Source organism: Eulemur rufifrons, chromosome 29 (assembly GCF_041146395.1).
Source record: "Eulemur rufifrons isolate Redbay chromosome 29, OSU_ERuf_1, whole genome shotgun sequence".
Taxonomy (NCBI): domain Eukaryota; kingdom Metazoa; phylum Chordata; class Mammalia; order Primates; family Lemuridae; genus Eulemur; species Eulemur rufifrons.
Window position 1 is genome coordinate 11,569,883 of NC_091011.1, and position 15,677 is coordinate 11,585,559.

The window sequence follows — 15,677 nt, forward strand, 5'->3', positions numbered from 1 at the left end:
GGGGTGACAGCACTGCTGTTTCTCCTGGCAGCTGGCGGGGGGCCTGGCGCCCACCCACGCCCTCCTGTCTCTCTCCCTGGCTCCTCCTGCTCACCCCCACCCCCAGCTGTGAGTCACCCACTGCTAGGGAGTAGGGTGCCAGGGAGGGTGGAGGATGGCGTTGGGGGCCTGGGTGGGCAGAGGAGCCTCCGCCAGCCCAATCCTGGGTTCCATCTTGGCGCTGGAGAGAAGAAGGGCGATGACAGGGAGCGAGCGGCAGAGATTTACTAAACAACACGACCCTGACTCCTCCTGCGGGCCTATGGCCTCTGCTGTGTCAGACCCTCCCACGGGGTGCACTGGCCGCACCATCGCCTCCGGTGCCAACCACATGGGACACGGGGGTCCCCGGAGCCATGCACAGGGCGTCTTTGCAGTGTGGATGGGGAGCTGCCCCTCCTGTCCACCGGGTCCCCAGCCTGGGCCTTTCAAACTCAGCAGCTTTGAACTCCTGTCTGGGCCCCCGTTTCCTCGTCTCTGGCTCACTCCTCACTCTGCAGTGCACAGGGCCGGCGCCAGTGTCCCCACCCCTGCCAGCTGCTCCTCTCCCACCGCCCTCCACGAGCTCAGGGGACCCCAGCTAAGGATGACCCTGCAGGGATGCCACAGCACCGAGTGGGGAGGAGCTGGCCTGCAGTCTCTTCCCTGCCACTCCTGGTCTCTCAGGGCGTTTTTGGAATTAAATGGGTTAATGCCTGTTGTGCACAGAACAGACGGCACCTGGCATGTGGCAGGTGCTCCAGGCTGGGTCACGTGGTGTGTGCCTGTGTCCCAGCCCTGTCTCCTCCTGCGCTTGGCCATGGGCACCTTGGGGCAGCTCCTGCCCTGTCACCTTCACACTGATGGGTGCCAGCCACCAGCCCACCAGCACAGTGACAGCCCAGAGGAGCCCCACTCCCCTCCCCGGCCTCTGGGAGCACCGCATCAAGGCTTCTGAAAGGAGCCTGTGGGTCTGGAAATGGCCATTCTTGGAGGGCTCTGTGGTCCCCGCTCCTGAAAGGGTTGAGCGTTGGTTGATGTGCTGTCCAGGCGGACGTAGCCAGGCATTGTCCTTCCCCACAAGCGCAAGTGCTTTGCTTTGCCTTGGTCAGGCTTCTGGAGGGGGGTGACCCACACTGGCAGGGATCTCGCTGTGGTTTGGAGAAGGCTGTGGGGCAAAGGAGGAGGGGAGCCTTGTCCCCCCGGCCCTTGTGAGCCCTCCTTGTGCTGGCCTGGGGCTGTCTCCCCTCCCCTGTACGGCCTGCATCTGCAGGAAGTAAATAGCGGGTTCTGCAGGGAGCAGAGGCAGACGCCGCCCACCAGCCCAGAGAGCAGCAGGGGACGCAGACCAAGTGGCATCATTCCAGAGGGGCCCTGCACTTCAGAGAGAGGCCTTGGCTTCAAGTCCTTGCTCAGCTGTCCGCCCCCCTGTGCACTGGGGGTGACTTCGCTGTCCTCGGTGCGCTCTGGGGCTGTCGGTGAGCCTGCAGGAGATGAGCCCAGCGGTGGGTGTGCCAGGCTCCACTGGGGCCACGACTCTTCCATGTCCCTCGTGTGTCCCTCCATGAGCCCACCTGTGTCCCACACATTCTACTGACCTTGGGGGGCACCCAGGGTGCAGGTCTGGCAGGCCAGGGCTCTGCACGGAGATTGTAGCCAAATCACTTGGAGAAGCTTCCAGGCCTGGGCATTCCCCGAGGGATGGAGTCGGAGGATGCGGCGCTATCATTAGAACTCAGGCAGGCGGGCGGATAATTGCAGGCTCCAGTTTAGCCTGATCTCTCGGAGTACAATTGTTTTTGTTTTTTTTTATTTTGGGTTTTTTTTTGATAAATGCTTTTATGGGTTATAAATGAACGCTGTATTTTATCTGTGGGATGTTTCTCTGGTAGAAGAAATAAATAGCTATGCTTTTGCCAGCATCTCTCTGAGCCAGCCCCCTTGGGGAGCAGGTGTGTAAATGTGTACACACGTGTGCGTGTGTGTAGGATTGCCTCCAAGCTGAATGAGCCAGCCATCTTCTGGCTTAAATACAGGCCCACACACATATGCCCTTGTCTCTGTTTGGGGTGCAGATTCTATAGATGCCCAAGCATTTAGGAGATAGTTGAACTCATGAGCTGTCTTTCCAAGCTTCACACTATAGGGGGGTGTGAGAAGTGAGTCTTTTGCCAGCAAGAGAAGGCAAACTCCTACTCATCCTCCAAAACCCCACTCAAGCATCACCCCTTGAGTCTCCCGCAGGCAGAATCAGGGCCTCAGGACACTCTGCTCATCTCTCTGCTGTAACAAGGGGCTCATATCACTGCTGTCACCAGCTCCAGCCCCAGGGCCTCAGTCAGTGCTGGCCAGGGGTCTTTTGGTAAGAGAAGGAAGCGGGAGAGCAGAAGGGCAGAGGGGCCTTCCCTTGATGGGGTGGGGTTCCCTGGAGGTTGAGAGGGGCTTGGCCTGTGCCCTCACTCTCTGGCCCCTACCTTCTGTCTCACATCCCGTCTCAAAGGTTGTCCTCCAGGGAAAACTCGGCGTGAAGGAGCACTGCAGTCCCAGGGCCAGTGCACACATGGAGGTGATGAGAGGCGGGACCCGACAGCAACAGGGGAGAGGGGACCTAAAGCCTTCTGGGGAGTCGATGATCACCGCCCCGTCGGGCATGTTCTTGGGGTTTACTTGTCATTGGTTTCACAAGCCACAGAGGTGTGGCATCTATCCTGTGACATGTATCAGTACTACCCAGTAAAATGTTAACCACACAGACATCCCTGCAGCTGTGGGACATGGCAGTGAGGATGATCTCAGGCCTTAGGTGACCCTGAGCACCCCCAGCCCAGGGCCCTCAGCGAACCTGGACACAGCCCTGGGGCTGGGCCATGGCCGGCCTGGCCTTCCAGCTCTGCAGCCCCCACACCTGGGGAGCCCCTCCCTGGCCAGGACATCACTGTAGTGGGCCCAGCCGCTCAGGGGGACTCTTGGGACCTCCCCCACGATGGGATCCAGGGCTGGGGTCCCAGGAGTGCCAAGGGGCCCCAGGCAGGGTGGGCACCTGAGGCAGACGGCGTGGCCGCCTGGCTGCGGTCTTGCTGCAGGCCCGCTGGAGTCTGGTCCTGCTCAGTGGCCCCTGCCATGGTCTCCCGAGTCCAGGTGGGTCCATCAGGGGCCAGAGCCCCCCAGAATGAGGCCAGCAGGCAGGTGTGGCTGCTCAGGTCACTGCCTGGAGCAGGGAACAGGAGGGAGCCAGGTTCCACTGGACTGTTTAGAGCCAGCACACGTTTCTTGGGAACTGAATTGGGTTAAATTTAACTTACTTAACCTTGTCCATGACAAGGGGTTTACGATGTTAATTTGGCATCCAGGATAAGGTCCCTGGCTTCGTGGGAAGAAAATCACAGGGTGTCCACAGAGTCGGGAGCTGGATTCTTGCCCACATGACGCGGCCTGTCCTGCGCTGCGGCTGTCGGAGCTGGGTGGAGACGGCCGCCTCCTGTCCTTCCCCTCGTGCTTAGATCTTCTTTCTTGGCCTGGTGTTTTTAAATTCGAGGGCAAATGTTCCCATAGCAGATTTTATGGGACATCTTCATCATACTGAACCAGTGGCTTGCTCACTGGACACAGGATCAAAATCTTTGGGAAAAACAATGTTTTGCGAAATTGTAAAAGTAACACATGCTCATTGTCAAGATCGATGGGTGGAAGTATAAAGAGTAAAATAAAATTACCCCACAGTTCTGCCACCCAGAGTGAAGCACTGTTAACAACGTTGTGTCTGGGTGTTACCAGCTTTGACGTTGTGTCTTGGTTTATAGCAGCAGTCCCCAGCCTTTTTGGCCCCAGGGACCGGTTTCATGGAAGACAATTTTTCCACAGAAGGAGTGTGGGGGGGTGTGGAGCTCAGGCGGTGATGCGAGTGATGGGGAGCGGCTGTAAATACAGATGAAGCTTCGCTGGCCTGCCCTCCGCTCACCTCCTGCTGTGCGACGCGGGTTCCTAAGTTTCATGGAAGACAATTTTTCCACAGATGGGGGCGGGGCGTGGGCGGAGCTGAGATGCTCAGCCTGGCTCCTCGGTTCCTAACAGGCCACAGCCCGGTACCCGGGGGTTGGGGACCACAGGTTTATAGTGTCAAAGCAGCTCCCTGAGCACTGCCCCACAGGGGCTGCCGGGAGAGGTGGCCAAGGTGCTGTTGTGCATGTTACAGAAAGGGGGCCCGTCAGTGACCTGCATGGCTGTGGGTGGACACTCGTGCCAGCACTGTGCAGTCAGGTGCCTCCACACCGATGATTTGTCTCCCTGAATACACGCGCAGGAGTAGCTGGGACCCTGTGGCTGGGGCTCTGTTCCCAGAGATGTTTCAGTAATAAAACAGCCCTGTAAATGATCTGTGTCCCAGGAAAATGGATTCACAATTGCATTTTCCTCCTGATTTCTATTTATGATTTTATTTATTTAACTATAATCAGACAATTTTCCAAAAGAAAACTATCCACCCTGGTCTGCCTACCTCCCTTCCCTCGGCCTGGCTCCAGCGCCGTCCGTTATCTGGGATGGGGTCCTGTCCTGGGGGCGGGTTAGCTGTCAGCGTCGCTGGGGAGGCGGGAGAGCTGGGCTGTGGAAGGCGGAGTGGAGAGATGAGTGTGGCGTCTGCACTAGATGTGCTGCATCTGACACCTGCCCTGGGTTATGTAAGGGGCGTCTGGTGCCTCGTGTTACCTGCTCCCAAATGCTTCAGAAGCCAGTCGGTGCACGAGGAGGGAGAGGGGCGGTAGGACAAAGAGCTGCGCACCAGCACTCCGTGCTGTCCTCGCTCTGCTTCTCTAAGTTTGATGAATGTTCAGAACAGTAACTTCAAGAAAGACATTACGAAAGCAAAAAACAGCCCCAGGAACTCACCGCCCTGCACCGTTGAGGCCCTCCCGACTCCACCTGCAGAGGGAACGGAGGTGGGATGTCACAGTGGTTGGTCCCCTGCTTTCCACTAGAGTTGGGCCTCGTGTGTGCGGCCCCCCAGCTATGTCCAGAGCTGCCTGTTTTTGAGCTTCATGCAGATGGAAACACGGATGCCACACCACGTGCGTTCTGTTGTGATTACGTTTCATTTATCTGTTCTGATATTGACGGACACTTGGGCTGCGTCCAGTCTCAGCCATCACGAATGCCACCCGGCCTCAGCTCCCACTGGAGCCGGGACGGTGGGGAGGGGGCGCGCGGGTGTGCCTCAGAGGACAGCACGGAGCTTGCGGAGCTGGGCATGCAGGTGGGGAGCGGAGATGCCTGGGCTGCTGGCAGGATCTTTGTTAAGTGGCAGCTGCATTCTTTCCCTGCCGATGGGTGCTCCTGGGTGTTCCCTTGGTGCAGGAGGCACCCGCTGCGGTCTTGTGCCCCTGGGCCCTGCTCACCTGTCCTGCGGGGGGAGCTTGGCACTCGGCAGGGTAGGGGGCTGCAGACTGATGCCTCCTCCCCAGTCACATCCCACCCCGGGGGCAGCCACCACCCTGAGCTCTGGAAGCCCCTTGTCTGTCTGCCGGGTGCCCCCACACGTGGCTGTGCCCCAGCGATCACCTGCTCTCGACCTTTATGTAAAGGAGGCACATTTTGGGTACTCCTTTGCCGTTGCTTTTTCTCCCCAGCACTGTGTTGGGATGTTGGGGCGGGTGTGGCAGAGGCCTTCCTGTCCTTGCTGTGCCAGGTCTGCGTGTGACCGGAGCCACGCGGAGTCCTGCCTTCTCCTGTCAGTGGAAATGTGGGGCTTTTGTTTCACTATTGCAGTCTCCCTCCTCAGTTTTTAAAATCTTCCTGGCACCTGTTTGAAATATACAATTTCTAGCTGATAAATTGCCCAGTGCTTAGGGGCACGGGTCTCTGCTCTGGAGGTGGGGCCCAAGCACCCAGTGTCCCGGCCTCTCTAGGCCTCCTGTTGCCCAGCACCGGTCCCGGGCCCTGGCGGGGAGAGGAGTGGCCACCGCACTCCGGGCTCCGCCGCCAGCTTGCTCCTGTTGCCCAGGAGAAGCACTCTGACGCTTTCCGCTTTCCTCCTGCCAGCCGGGCGGAGGGCACACCCCCACCGCCACCGCTCCCATTCTGGCAGCCCCACCGCTGCCTCGGAAGAGCAGACTTGGCTTCAGCGGAAAGCTCCAAGTATGGAATTAGGACAAATAAGTGAAGGATTAAATCAGCTCTCTGCTAATACGCAGCACTTTGTGTTCTTGGAATCATCTGTGGAGACTTTTAGCCCCAAATTGGCACCACTCGCGGCCTCCCGTGCGCCTCTCACCCCAGACACCTGCTGCTTCGTCCCTGCTCAGCCCTGCCGCCCGCGGCCCAGGGGGTGCCACGACGGCATCGCTGGGTGGGCACGGTCACTTGCTGCTGGGTCACCTCTGCTCCTCTCTTGGTTGGCAGGCCCTGCACACCTGCAGGGGCCTCTCCTGACGTGGGTGCCCAGCTGTTGGGGCAGGCGGTGACACCTTTTCTTTTTCTGTCCCCAGATCACCAGAAGCTGGAGAGAGAGGCTCGGATCTGCCGCCTTCTGAAGCATTCTAACATCGGTGAGCGGCCCCCAGGGGCGGGGGCAGGTCCCCACCCTCCCCCAGACAGCAGCCCTCACCTGCTTCTATATCAGACTTTCAAAGGGCCACCAAACTTCCTTTCCTTCTCCAAGGAAATGCCCCACCTGAAGCCCCTGAGGAAGCTCGTTCTCTGCCACCCCCACCCCCACCTTGAGGGTGCCGTCCTGTTTGACTGAGACGCGCAGAGCGGGGACAGCCCCCGTTGGGATCAGGGGCAGGGCTCTGGTGCCCACCTCCACCCGAGTGGACAGGCTCCCTCCCCACCCTGCTCTGTCCGTGCGTCATCTGTGGCACTGGTGACAGTGGCTGCCGAGAAAGGTGCATGTTCTTCGCTGCACCCCCCACGGGGCCAGCCCCCAGCGTGTGACTCCCCAGAACACTGCGTGGTGATTCTGGTGAGAACACACAGAGACCTAAACATTCTGTGACTTCAAAACAGCCACAAGATGCCCTGATTACAAAAGGAAAGTTTAAAAGTTTGGAAAACAAAGTCTGATCAAAGACCCTGCGACACGCAGCCTTGGTCTGAGAGCCTCTGGCTGTCCCCCTTTGCTAGTCCAGGGCTCCTGGAACTCCTGCCTGGGGAGGAAGGACCACTGTCCCAGAGTCAGCTGCCCTATGGGGACACTTGGAGCCTGTGGCTTGTCCAAGCCTCGCTGGCCAGGCACATGGGGAAGGTCTCTGAGGTGGTCTCCCGGGCTGGCCCTTTCTCTGGCATCGAGGCTGCTGGCCCTGCCGAGGAGCAGTGGGCCCCGGCACATGAGCCGCCTGGCTCTTCCTGGCAGCCCTGTCACCTGCCTGCATCTGGGTCGCAGCCCACCCGCCACCTGGAGCGAGTGCCCCAGAGACTGCGGGTCCTCTGCTTATAGGTCGCCTCCCCGAAGCCCCAGACCGAGTCCACGTGGGGGTTGTAAATGCAGCTGTGGGACCTCTGGGGACTGCAGACTGTGCAGACCCTGGAAGTGGGCTCGGCTCTCCCCAGGGTCACTCGGCCCTCCTGCCCAGCCGCCCTCCATGGCTCCAGGCTGATCCCCGCCGTGTAGCCCCTGGGAGCACGCGTGTGCATGTGCAGACCTGTGTGCATGTGTGCCGCTGCCTGTCCTTCTCCAACGCTGGTCCCTAGGGACTTCTGAGGAGTCCAGGAGCTCAGGCCTTGCCCATGTCAAGGGGCACCAGGAGATGCCTTGGGGCGGCAGCTGCTCTCTGCTGACTCTGGCCCCAGAGCACCTGAGGAGCTTGCCAGGTGGACTCCTGGGCCCTCCCTCCAAAGCTCTGAATCACTTGTGCCAGATGGGACCCAGGAATCTGTGTTCAAAAGGGACATCCAGGGGCTATGAGGTGCAGCCAGTTCAGGAGCCTGGGCTTGGCTCAGGGAGTTGGCAAATCCTCACTGCCTGGCGTAGGGCCTAGAACACCCTCCCTCTCCTGGTGCTCCATCCACAAGCTGGGCAAGTGGGCACCCAGGGGACAGATGCTCCCTCCTCGGACCCAACGGGGCCCTGGCACAGAAAACACGAGCCCCAACCCTGGGCCCCAGGGCCAGGCTGCAGCCCCAGCCGAGCTCTTAGGGTCCTGGGCCTTGAGCCTCTGCCCAGCAGTGGTGCAGCCCCAGAGAAAGGGCGGCTTCAGCAGAGGGGAGCCCTAACACAGAGCCAGGAAGAGGGGAGGGGCCCTGTCCCTGAGGCCCTCCCGTGAGGTGGTCGAGCGCTGCACGTCACCCCCGACAAGATTTATCACGATCCTTCTGACCCAGGGCTTCCAGACTGGACCCTTAAGATATGACCCAAGGCTTTATTTGCCACCTCTGTACTCTGCTCACAGTGTTCACTTGCTCAGTGCTTTTATTTAAATTGATTTTCTGCCAGTTCACTTTTTACTTATCCCTGTCTGTGAAATCACAGGTCTGATGTGCTAGTTAGGTTTTCTTCTAAACCAGTAAAAAGTGCATGGAAGTATGTAACTATTTATAAAATGTTAAAAATGTTTTATAAAAAGGTGTCCATGTGCATCCTGCCTCAACTCCCCACCCCGGGTGTCAGTGTCGAGGAGGTGGGGCCCACCCCCGCATGCCTGAGAGCCCATCTGCCTCTGCCCCCAACCCCACCTTGCTGCCTGCATGGGGTGGTGGGGGCCTGAGGGCAGGGGCAGCCCCCTCCAAGAGGACGGCCCTGCAGCACCCCAGGAGCAGTGAGGGGGCTTCATGGGTAACCAGGGCCTCCTTGGTGCTGCCGTGGGGGCTCCGTGGGGTGCCTCCCTCCAGGGCCCTGGGGCCTTCTCTGCTGCAAGTGGGTGATTGTCATGCAGCAGGTCCCAGGTGGGGCAGCTCAGAGGGGCCACCCTGCTGGACCCCCATTACATAGGGGTCAGGAGGGTGAGCTTTAGTTTGACTCTAGTGATTTTATGGAGGGTGCTAGAAGGAGGCTGTTGGTGAGCCCTGGGGGCCCTGCCATATCGTGGAGGATCCAGAGGGAACAGGTGTCCAGTGAGCCGAATGGGAGGGTGCCCCTCCTCTTGGGACAGAAGTCGGCCAGAGGGTGCCGTGTGGGAAGGGGGGACATTGGTCACAGGGAGTGCCTTAGCTGGTGGGGGCCCTGCTTGGCCAAGGTCAGTGTCGGCTCGTGGACAGCCAGTGGGTGAGAGCTGACAGAGGGCATGGGCCATGGGAGACCTCGCTCTCTGGGGATGGGGCTGGGTGGGGGCAGAGGGCAGGAGGCTGGGCTGCCGGGCCTGGGGCAGAGACACGGAGTGGGTCTCTCTGTTCTGAGCTTGGGAAAGCATCCCAGGCGCCAAAGTGGGCCCCAGACCCTGGAGCTGAGCTTCGGTCACCTGGGATTCCTCACACTCAGATGATGGTGACAATGACAATAACAGAGCTGTGGCTTACTGAGAGCTCACTGTGCCTTGGAGCCTCACTCAGGTTACATAATCAATCTTCACAACCCCTTGAGTAGGTGCTATTTATCCATTTCACAGAGGGGCAGACTGAGGCTTAGGTGGGCTGAGTTACCTGCCCGAGGTCACACAGCTGGTACAAGTAGCGGGGCGGGGCTGGCGCTACGAGCTCTGGCCCCGTGAAGGGCGTTTTGTCTGAGGTGTGGGTGCTGAGAAGGGCGTTGGTCTGGGCTGCTGCCGCCCAGGGATCCTTGGGGCGAGGCCCGGGCCCCAGGGGCCACGCTGAGGTTCCTGGGCACATGGACATGATGTGGCCAGGCCCCTGGGAGAGGCAGGGCCGGAGGAGGAAGGGCACTGGCAGCCGCTCAGAAACTAGGACAGCGCAGGAAGGGGCTGCAGCTGAGTCGGCGGTTTGCGCCGGTGGCCCAGGGGCTGCGGACCTGGGAGGAGGATTTGCTCTTCACCCTGTCGGCGTCTGTGGCCCAGTCTCGAGTGCTGGGGGACAGTGAGTCCTGTCTTCCCAGGACCCGAGTAGCAAGGGCTGAGGCCAGTGCCACTCGGACTGGCCCTGAGTCCACGCCTTGCTCTGCCTTTTGTGAGCTTTGTGACCTTAACCTTAACCTCTGTGTGCTTTGGCTTCCTCATCCGTAACCTCTTGGGGTGGGGGGTGGTTGGGAAGGTTGAATGAACACACGCAGAGTGCTCAGAGCAGCCTGGTGGGCAGGGAGGGAGTGCTCCTCGCAGCGGGCTGTCACTGTCCTCATCGCTCCAGCAGCGGGCAGAGTCGGCACGTGGGAGAGCAGTGTCCAAAATGAGTCATTCCTAGAAAATATCTGCCGCTTGGTGCAGGGCACATCTCCAGCTCAAGGAAAAACAGGCCTTGGGTTTGTGTGCTCCGTGCGGAAATCACTCACTGTCCCCGCGAGCCTTCCTCGTACGTTCGTGTGTTTGTTCATTCATCACATCCTGCCGGCTCCTGCCTGGCACCAGGCAGAGCCGCAGGGTGAGGGCGTGGCGCACACAGACCGTCACAGGCAGCTGTGCACAGGGTGGCCGTGGGGAGGGAGAGAGGGACGGCGCTCCATCCTGCTGGCCACGCACGCGCTGGAACCCAGACTCAGGGCCTGAACCTTTGGATGACACCGTGTCGGGCAGCTTTCCTCCAGGTGGACGGCCCTGCCTGCCTGCCTATGCCGACAGCGTGCAAAAGAGACTGGGAGCCTGAGGGCCGAGGGCAGCCTGGGAAGGCCCCGGGGAAATAATGGGCGTGTTTTTATACCGGCTTCTCTCCCACGAGAAGCTTCTCAGTGGCCCTTTCTGGGGACCGGTTGTGTGATCCCCTCCTGCTGCTCTCCTCGGTGTTTGGGAGCATCTGAGGCCCAGGCCAGGACCACGAGGGCAGAAGGAAACATGAGATCAGACTGGTGGCTGAGGCCGAGGGAAGGCAGGGCACTGCCAGCAGCCCACAGATGCCCCCCAGTGGCCGGCCAGCCTGCAGGGCCCCCAGCCCTGCCCTCCAGCTCACCCCCGGCCTCTGCAGCCCTGTCCTGAGGGAGACCTCGGGGCTTGCGCAGCTGGCTGGTGCCTGCACAGGTGCAGAGGCGGGCAGTGGGGTGTGTCCTGGGCGACTGCCACCCCCTTACGGCTTCTCTATCCCCACAGTGCGTCTCCACGACAGCATCTCGGAGGAGGGCTTCCACTACCTGGTCTTCGATCTGTAAGTTCCAGAGCTGGAGCCTCTTGTCCTCACCTGCTCCCAACATTGGCCGGGGGGCGGGGGGGGGGGTCCCCTAGCCCCGGGGGACAGTTCTGAGCCCTGGTCTGGGCCAGTCCCTCAAGTGTACTTCTGCTGCTGAGGGTCGCCTTGCTCCAAGCCACCCGCCCAGCCTCCCTCGCCTCTCCTTGCTTGCTTTGTACCAGGTTTATTGGGCCCTGTGGAGGCCAGACCGCCATCCTGGGTCCTCTCCTCCACCAGAACGAGCGTGCTGGAGAAAGTGGGGGGCAGGGGGGAAAGGGAGGACCCCAAAAGAACAGTCAGTGGCTTCGTTCACCTTCTTTTCCTTGGTGCCCTCATCACGCGTGGACCGGGGCACCGCTGGCTGGTGTGAGCATGTGTGTGTTTATAAGTGTGATTGTGTACACATGCAGGTGTGTGAGCATGTAAAAGTGAGAATGTGTTATAGGTGCGGTGTGCATACATGCATGTGCGCCTTGCATGAATGTGAGCGTGTGCAGCTGTGTGCATGTGGGTGAGTTTACACAAGTGTGTGCATATATGTTTGCATGAGTGTGTGCATGTTGTGCACACGTTTGCGTGTGTACATGGGTGTGTGCACACATGAGTGTGTTTGTGTGTGTGCATGAGTGTGCGTGTGTGTGCACTCATGAGTGTGTGTGTGCGTGTCCATGTATGTGTGCAGTAGCTGAGCGAGAAGGCGTCTGGGGCTGCTGCCGCCTCTCACTTCCTGCCGGATTTAGAAGCGGTGATCTCATCTCCCTCACTCCTGACAGCTCCCGATAAGCAGCACTATATTTAGCTGTCAGTGAGTCAGTGCAGCTCTGGGACCCTGGGCTGGAAAGGGGCCTATAGGCCTTGGCCTGTCCCTGTGGCCTCCAGGCAGCCACACAGCCAGGAAAGCCCAGTTGTGGTGCTATTGCCATGGTTACCACTGTGCCCTTCCTGCGGCTGCTGTGAGCGTGCAGGCCAGGCCAAGATAGGACACAGCTCTCTCAGCTCCTCCTCCCTCAAATGACAGATGCCTGGGCCATGGGGCATGCAGGACTGCGGAGGCCTACATCCATGTGGGGTCCTCTGGCCAAGAAAGTCTGGGACTGTCCCTGCAGGGGCTTGGCCACTGCTCAGGTTGCCCTGTGTGTTCCACAGGACACCACCTCAAATTGTCATCCAGGTGACTGGGACTGACCTGGGACACAGCCACCGCTTCTCAGCCAAGACTTCGCCCTAGAATATCTGTCCCGTGGCACTGGGGAGCTGGCTGGCTCACTGCTGCACCTGTGTGCCCCAGACCCACTTCCACCAGCCTATTTTCCCAGAAAAACAGAGACCACTGGGCTAGGGGTGGCCCTCTCTGGGGCCCCTGGTAGCCAACAGATGGTTGTGCGTGTTTCAGGAGCTTAGAAAGGAAGTGAGAATGGTGTGTGTGCCCATGTGTGTGCATGGTGTGTTCACACATGACAGACTGCTGTGTCTCCTGGCTGGCCAACCACATGCCAGGCAGGGGTGGGGAGAGGCTCCAAGGTGGGCTGGGAAGAGGAAGTTGGCCTTTGGGTCTGGAAGGCTCTGTATACCCTCCTCCCAAACCTCCACGGCCCCACACCGTGAGCAGCCTCCAGGGCAGCAGAAGGAGGGGCAGCGGTTTCTGGGGTGGGCTGGCATCACCTTCAGGAGGCCCTGAGGCCCCTTGGCAGTTTGGGGGCCTTGTGGATTCTAGGGGGTTGTCCCCATTCCTCATGCCTGGAAATGTCACAGGGCTTGAGGACTGGGCCTGGGCATAGAGGGTCTCGCACACACCTGCACAGCCAGAGGAAGGAGGCTCCACCGTGGGCTGTGGCTGCAGCCTAGAATCAGCCATGTGTCACCTGTGGCCTAAGGAAAGGGGAGCATGGGGGACAGATGCGGGGCCTCCTAGACCACACCCTTTCTGGGCCAGCACTGAAGCTCCCAAACCTCCACAGCAACCTACGCAGTATGAGGTACAAACTCCCTGCCCCAGAGCTCTAGACCACGAGGCAGTCCTGGCCGGGGAGTCCCAGGTGCCCATCGACCCAAACTGCAGCTCCCTGAGCACACAGTGCACCCTGCAGGCCCCGGCCCCAGCCGCACGAGACACTCCTCAGAGGGCTGGAGACCTGGAGGCCTTTTTGCCACTATTTTGTGCTTGAATTGAGGATCTACAGTGCTTGATCTGGGAACTGTGTGTGCTGAGACCTAAATAGTTATTCATGCAGCTCTGGGGCATGCCAGCTCCTTGCCTGGGCTACACCTGGGATTTGATCCTCCTGCTCCGTGCACGTGGATACACATGAATACATGTACACACATGCACGTACACATGCACATACATGTGTGCACACAAACTGGTATACATGTACACAAGGGCATGCACAGGCACACACATGTGCATCCAAATATAGACAAACCAGTATACATGAACACAAGTGCACATATAGGCACACATACGACATATAGGCACACATACATACAGACATACACACAAACACATGCACATGCATGTGCACACACAAGCTGGTATACCTGTACACAAGGACACATACACGCACATCATGTGTATACACATGTACTCACATGCACATGCATGCACATACACAGCACACACACACACACACAAACCAATATACACAAACACTGGTGCACATATGGGTACATGAATACACATGCACACATGTGCACACAGAGATCAGTACATGTGACCACAAATGTACACACAACCATACATGTATGCATGAGCACAAAGGCACATATGCATACATGTGCGTATATACAAACCACTATACATAAGTACACACATAGTCACACAGTCACACACGTGTGTACAGGAACATACCAGTTATGTGTGTACACATGTGCACACACCCTCACACAGACAGGCCAAGCTCAAGAGCCAGACCAGATGCCCCTAAGGCCCCACCTAAACATCCTTTTGTGTCATTGTGGTCAGTGGTTATTTGGTTGCAGAACGGTGCTGGCCGACAGGGAGTGAGAGGAGAGAGCTATGGAGGAGGGAGGGAAGCTGAGCTGGAGCTCCGCAGTTGACTGCGGGGTGCGTGTTGAGGGACACGGAACAGCACAGCCAGTTGGACAACAGAGGCAGAGCCCTTGTCCCCAGCCCCCATCCTAGGACAGGAAAGGGGTGAGGAGAGGGAATCCCCAGTCCTTGAATGTCCTGTTGTGTGTCAGGACCGGGTGGCTCTCCATGCATTCCATCCTCGCGTCACCCCAAGGGCTGGGGGTTAGTGGAACCACCGGGGCGTGCGTTCAGCCTGGAGCAGGCCACGCTAACACTCCACACTTCCCTACTTTTATTTTTCTCCAGCTCTGAGCGAACACCCACCCATGCCAGGGTCACCCGTTCAACAGTCCCCCTCCCCTGGGTCATCCCTGCCGTGGACCAGCCCAGCCCTGAGTGCTGGGCACAGAAATGAGGAAGACCCAAGCCCCACCTTTCAGAACTAATGGATAAAAGCGAAATGCAAATGGAGAAACCCCAGCGCCCAGGGCAGTACCATGGAGCAGTGTGGAGATGGGGCAGAGTGCAGAGGAGGTGCCCTCATGGCCTCACGGCCCCCTCCCACACGGGCCACAGGAGGGCTATCCTGACTTTCGCCGGGGAGGGAGCCGCTGGGTGGAGTCTTCCAGCAGACTCCGAGCAGCTGAGGTGGATGAGGGGCTCTGCCTGGCTCCCCTGGTGGGCATCAGCCCTCGCCACCTTTTTGTCCATGCCCACATTACACCGCACAGGTGACCCTGGGCAGCTGGACACTGTCCAGGTTCCCGGAGGCCCTCCAGACAGTGGCTTCTGCCCTGGGAGCCTATCCTGACCGTGGGGCCTTATGGCCACTCACTGGGTGGGGACACAGGGCAGGAGGGTGTGTGAACAGAGACCTCCCCTCTGCCTGTCATCTCTGCTCTCCTCCTGGAGATGGCACTTAGAGCACGTCAAGGCTCGGCCCACCAGGGAAGCTAGATCCGGGCACCGTATCTTCTGGCCCCTCTGCTCCTACTCGAGAGCCACAACTCTGGCCCTGGGAACAGGTTGAGGAAGGGAGACCAGATCTTCTCAGACTTGGAGCTCAAGTCACCAGGCCTGGGTATAACACTGCACAGCCCTGGCTAAAGCTACCTGCTGCCACTCTGGGCAAGTCACCTAAATCTTCGAAACTATTTTTCTCATCCAGAAACAGAATAAATAAGTGCCAGTGTCGTGGAATAGTTGTGAGGACTGAAATGTTAAATGTCATTATATGAGTAAGCACTTGGTGAGCTGTCAGACCTAAGTGATGATGGTAATAGGGTAGAGGTGATGATGCCAGTGGTGGTGGTAGTGATGGTGGTGGTGGTGGTGGTGGTGACGGTGGTGGTTGCTGACGGTGGTGGTGGTGATGGTGGTGATGGTGGTGGTGGTGGTGATGGTAGTGGTGACAGTGGTGGTGAGGGTGGCGGTGGTG

General features: G+C 59.0%; 1 protein-coding gene across 10 annotated transcripts in view; it reads left to right on the forward strand.

The window, feature by feature from the left end:
* Window positions 1–15,677, forward strand: part of CAMK2B (calcium/calmodulin dependent protein kinase II beta) — a 102,976-nt gene that overhangs the window by 52,460 nt on the left and 34,839 nt on the right. For all 10 annotated transcript variants that reach the window (XM_069462137.1, XM_069462143.1, XM_069462138.1 and 7 more), the window contains exons 3-4: window positions 6,498–6,557; window positions 11,133–11,187. In XM_069462137.1, the coding sequence (XP_069318238.1) occupies window positions 6,498–6,557; window positions 11,133–11,187 (115 nt within the window). The remainder of the gene's footprint in view (window positions 1–6,497; window positions 6,558–11,132; window positions 11,188–15,677) is intronic.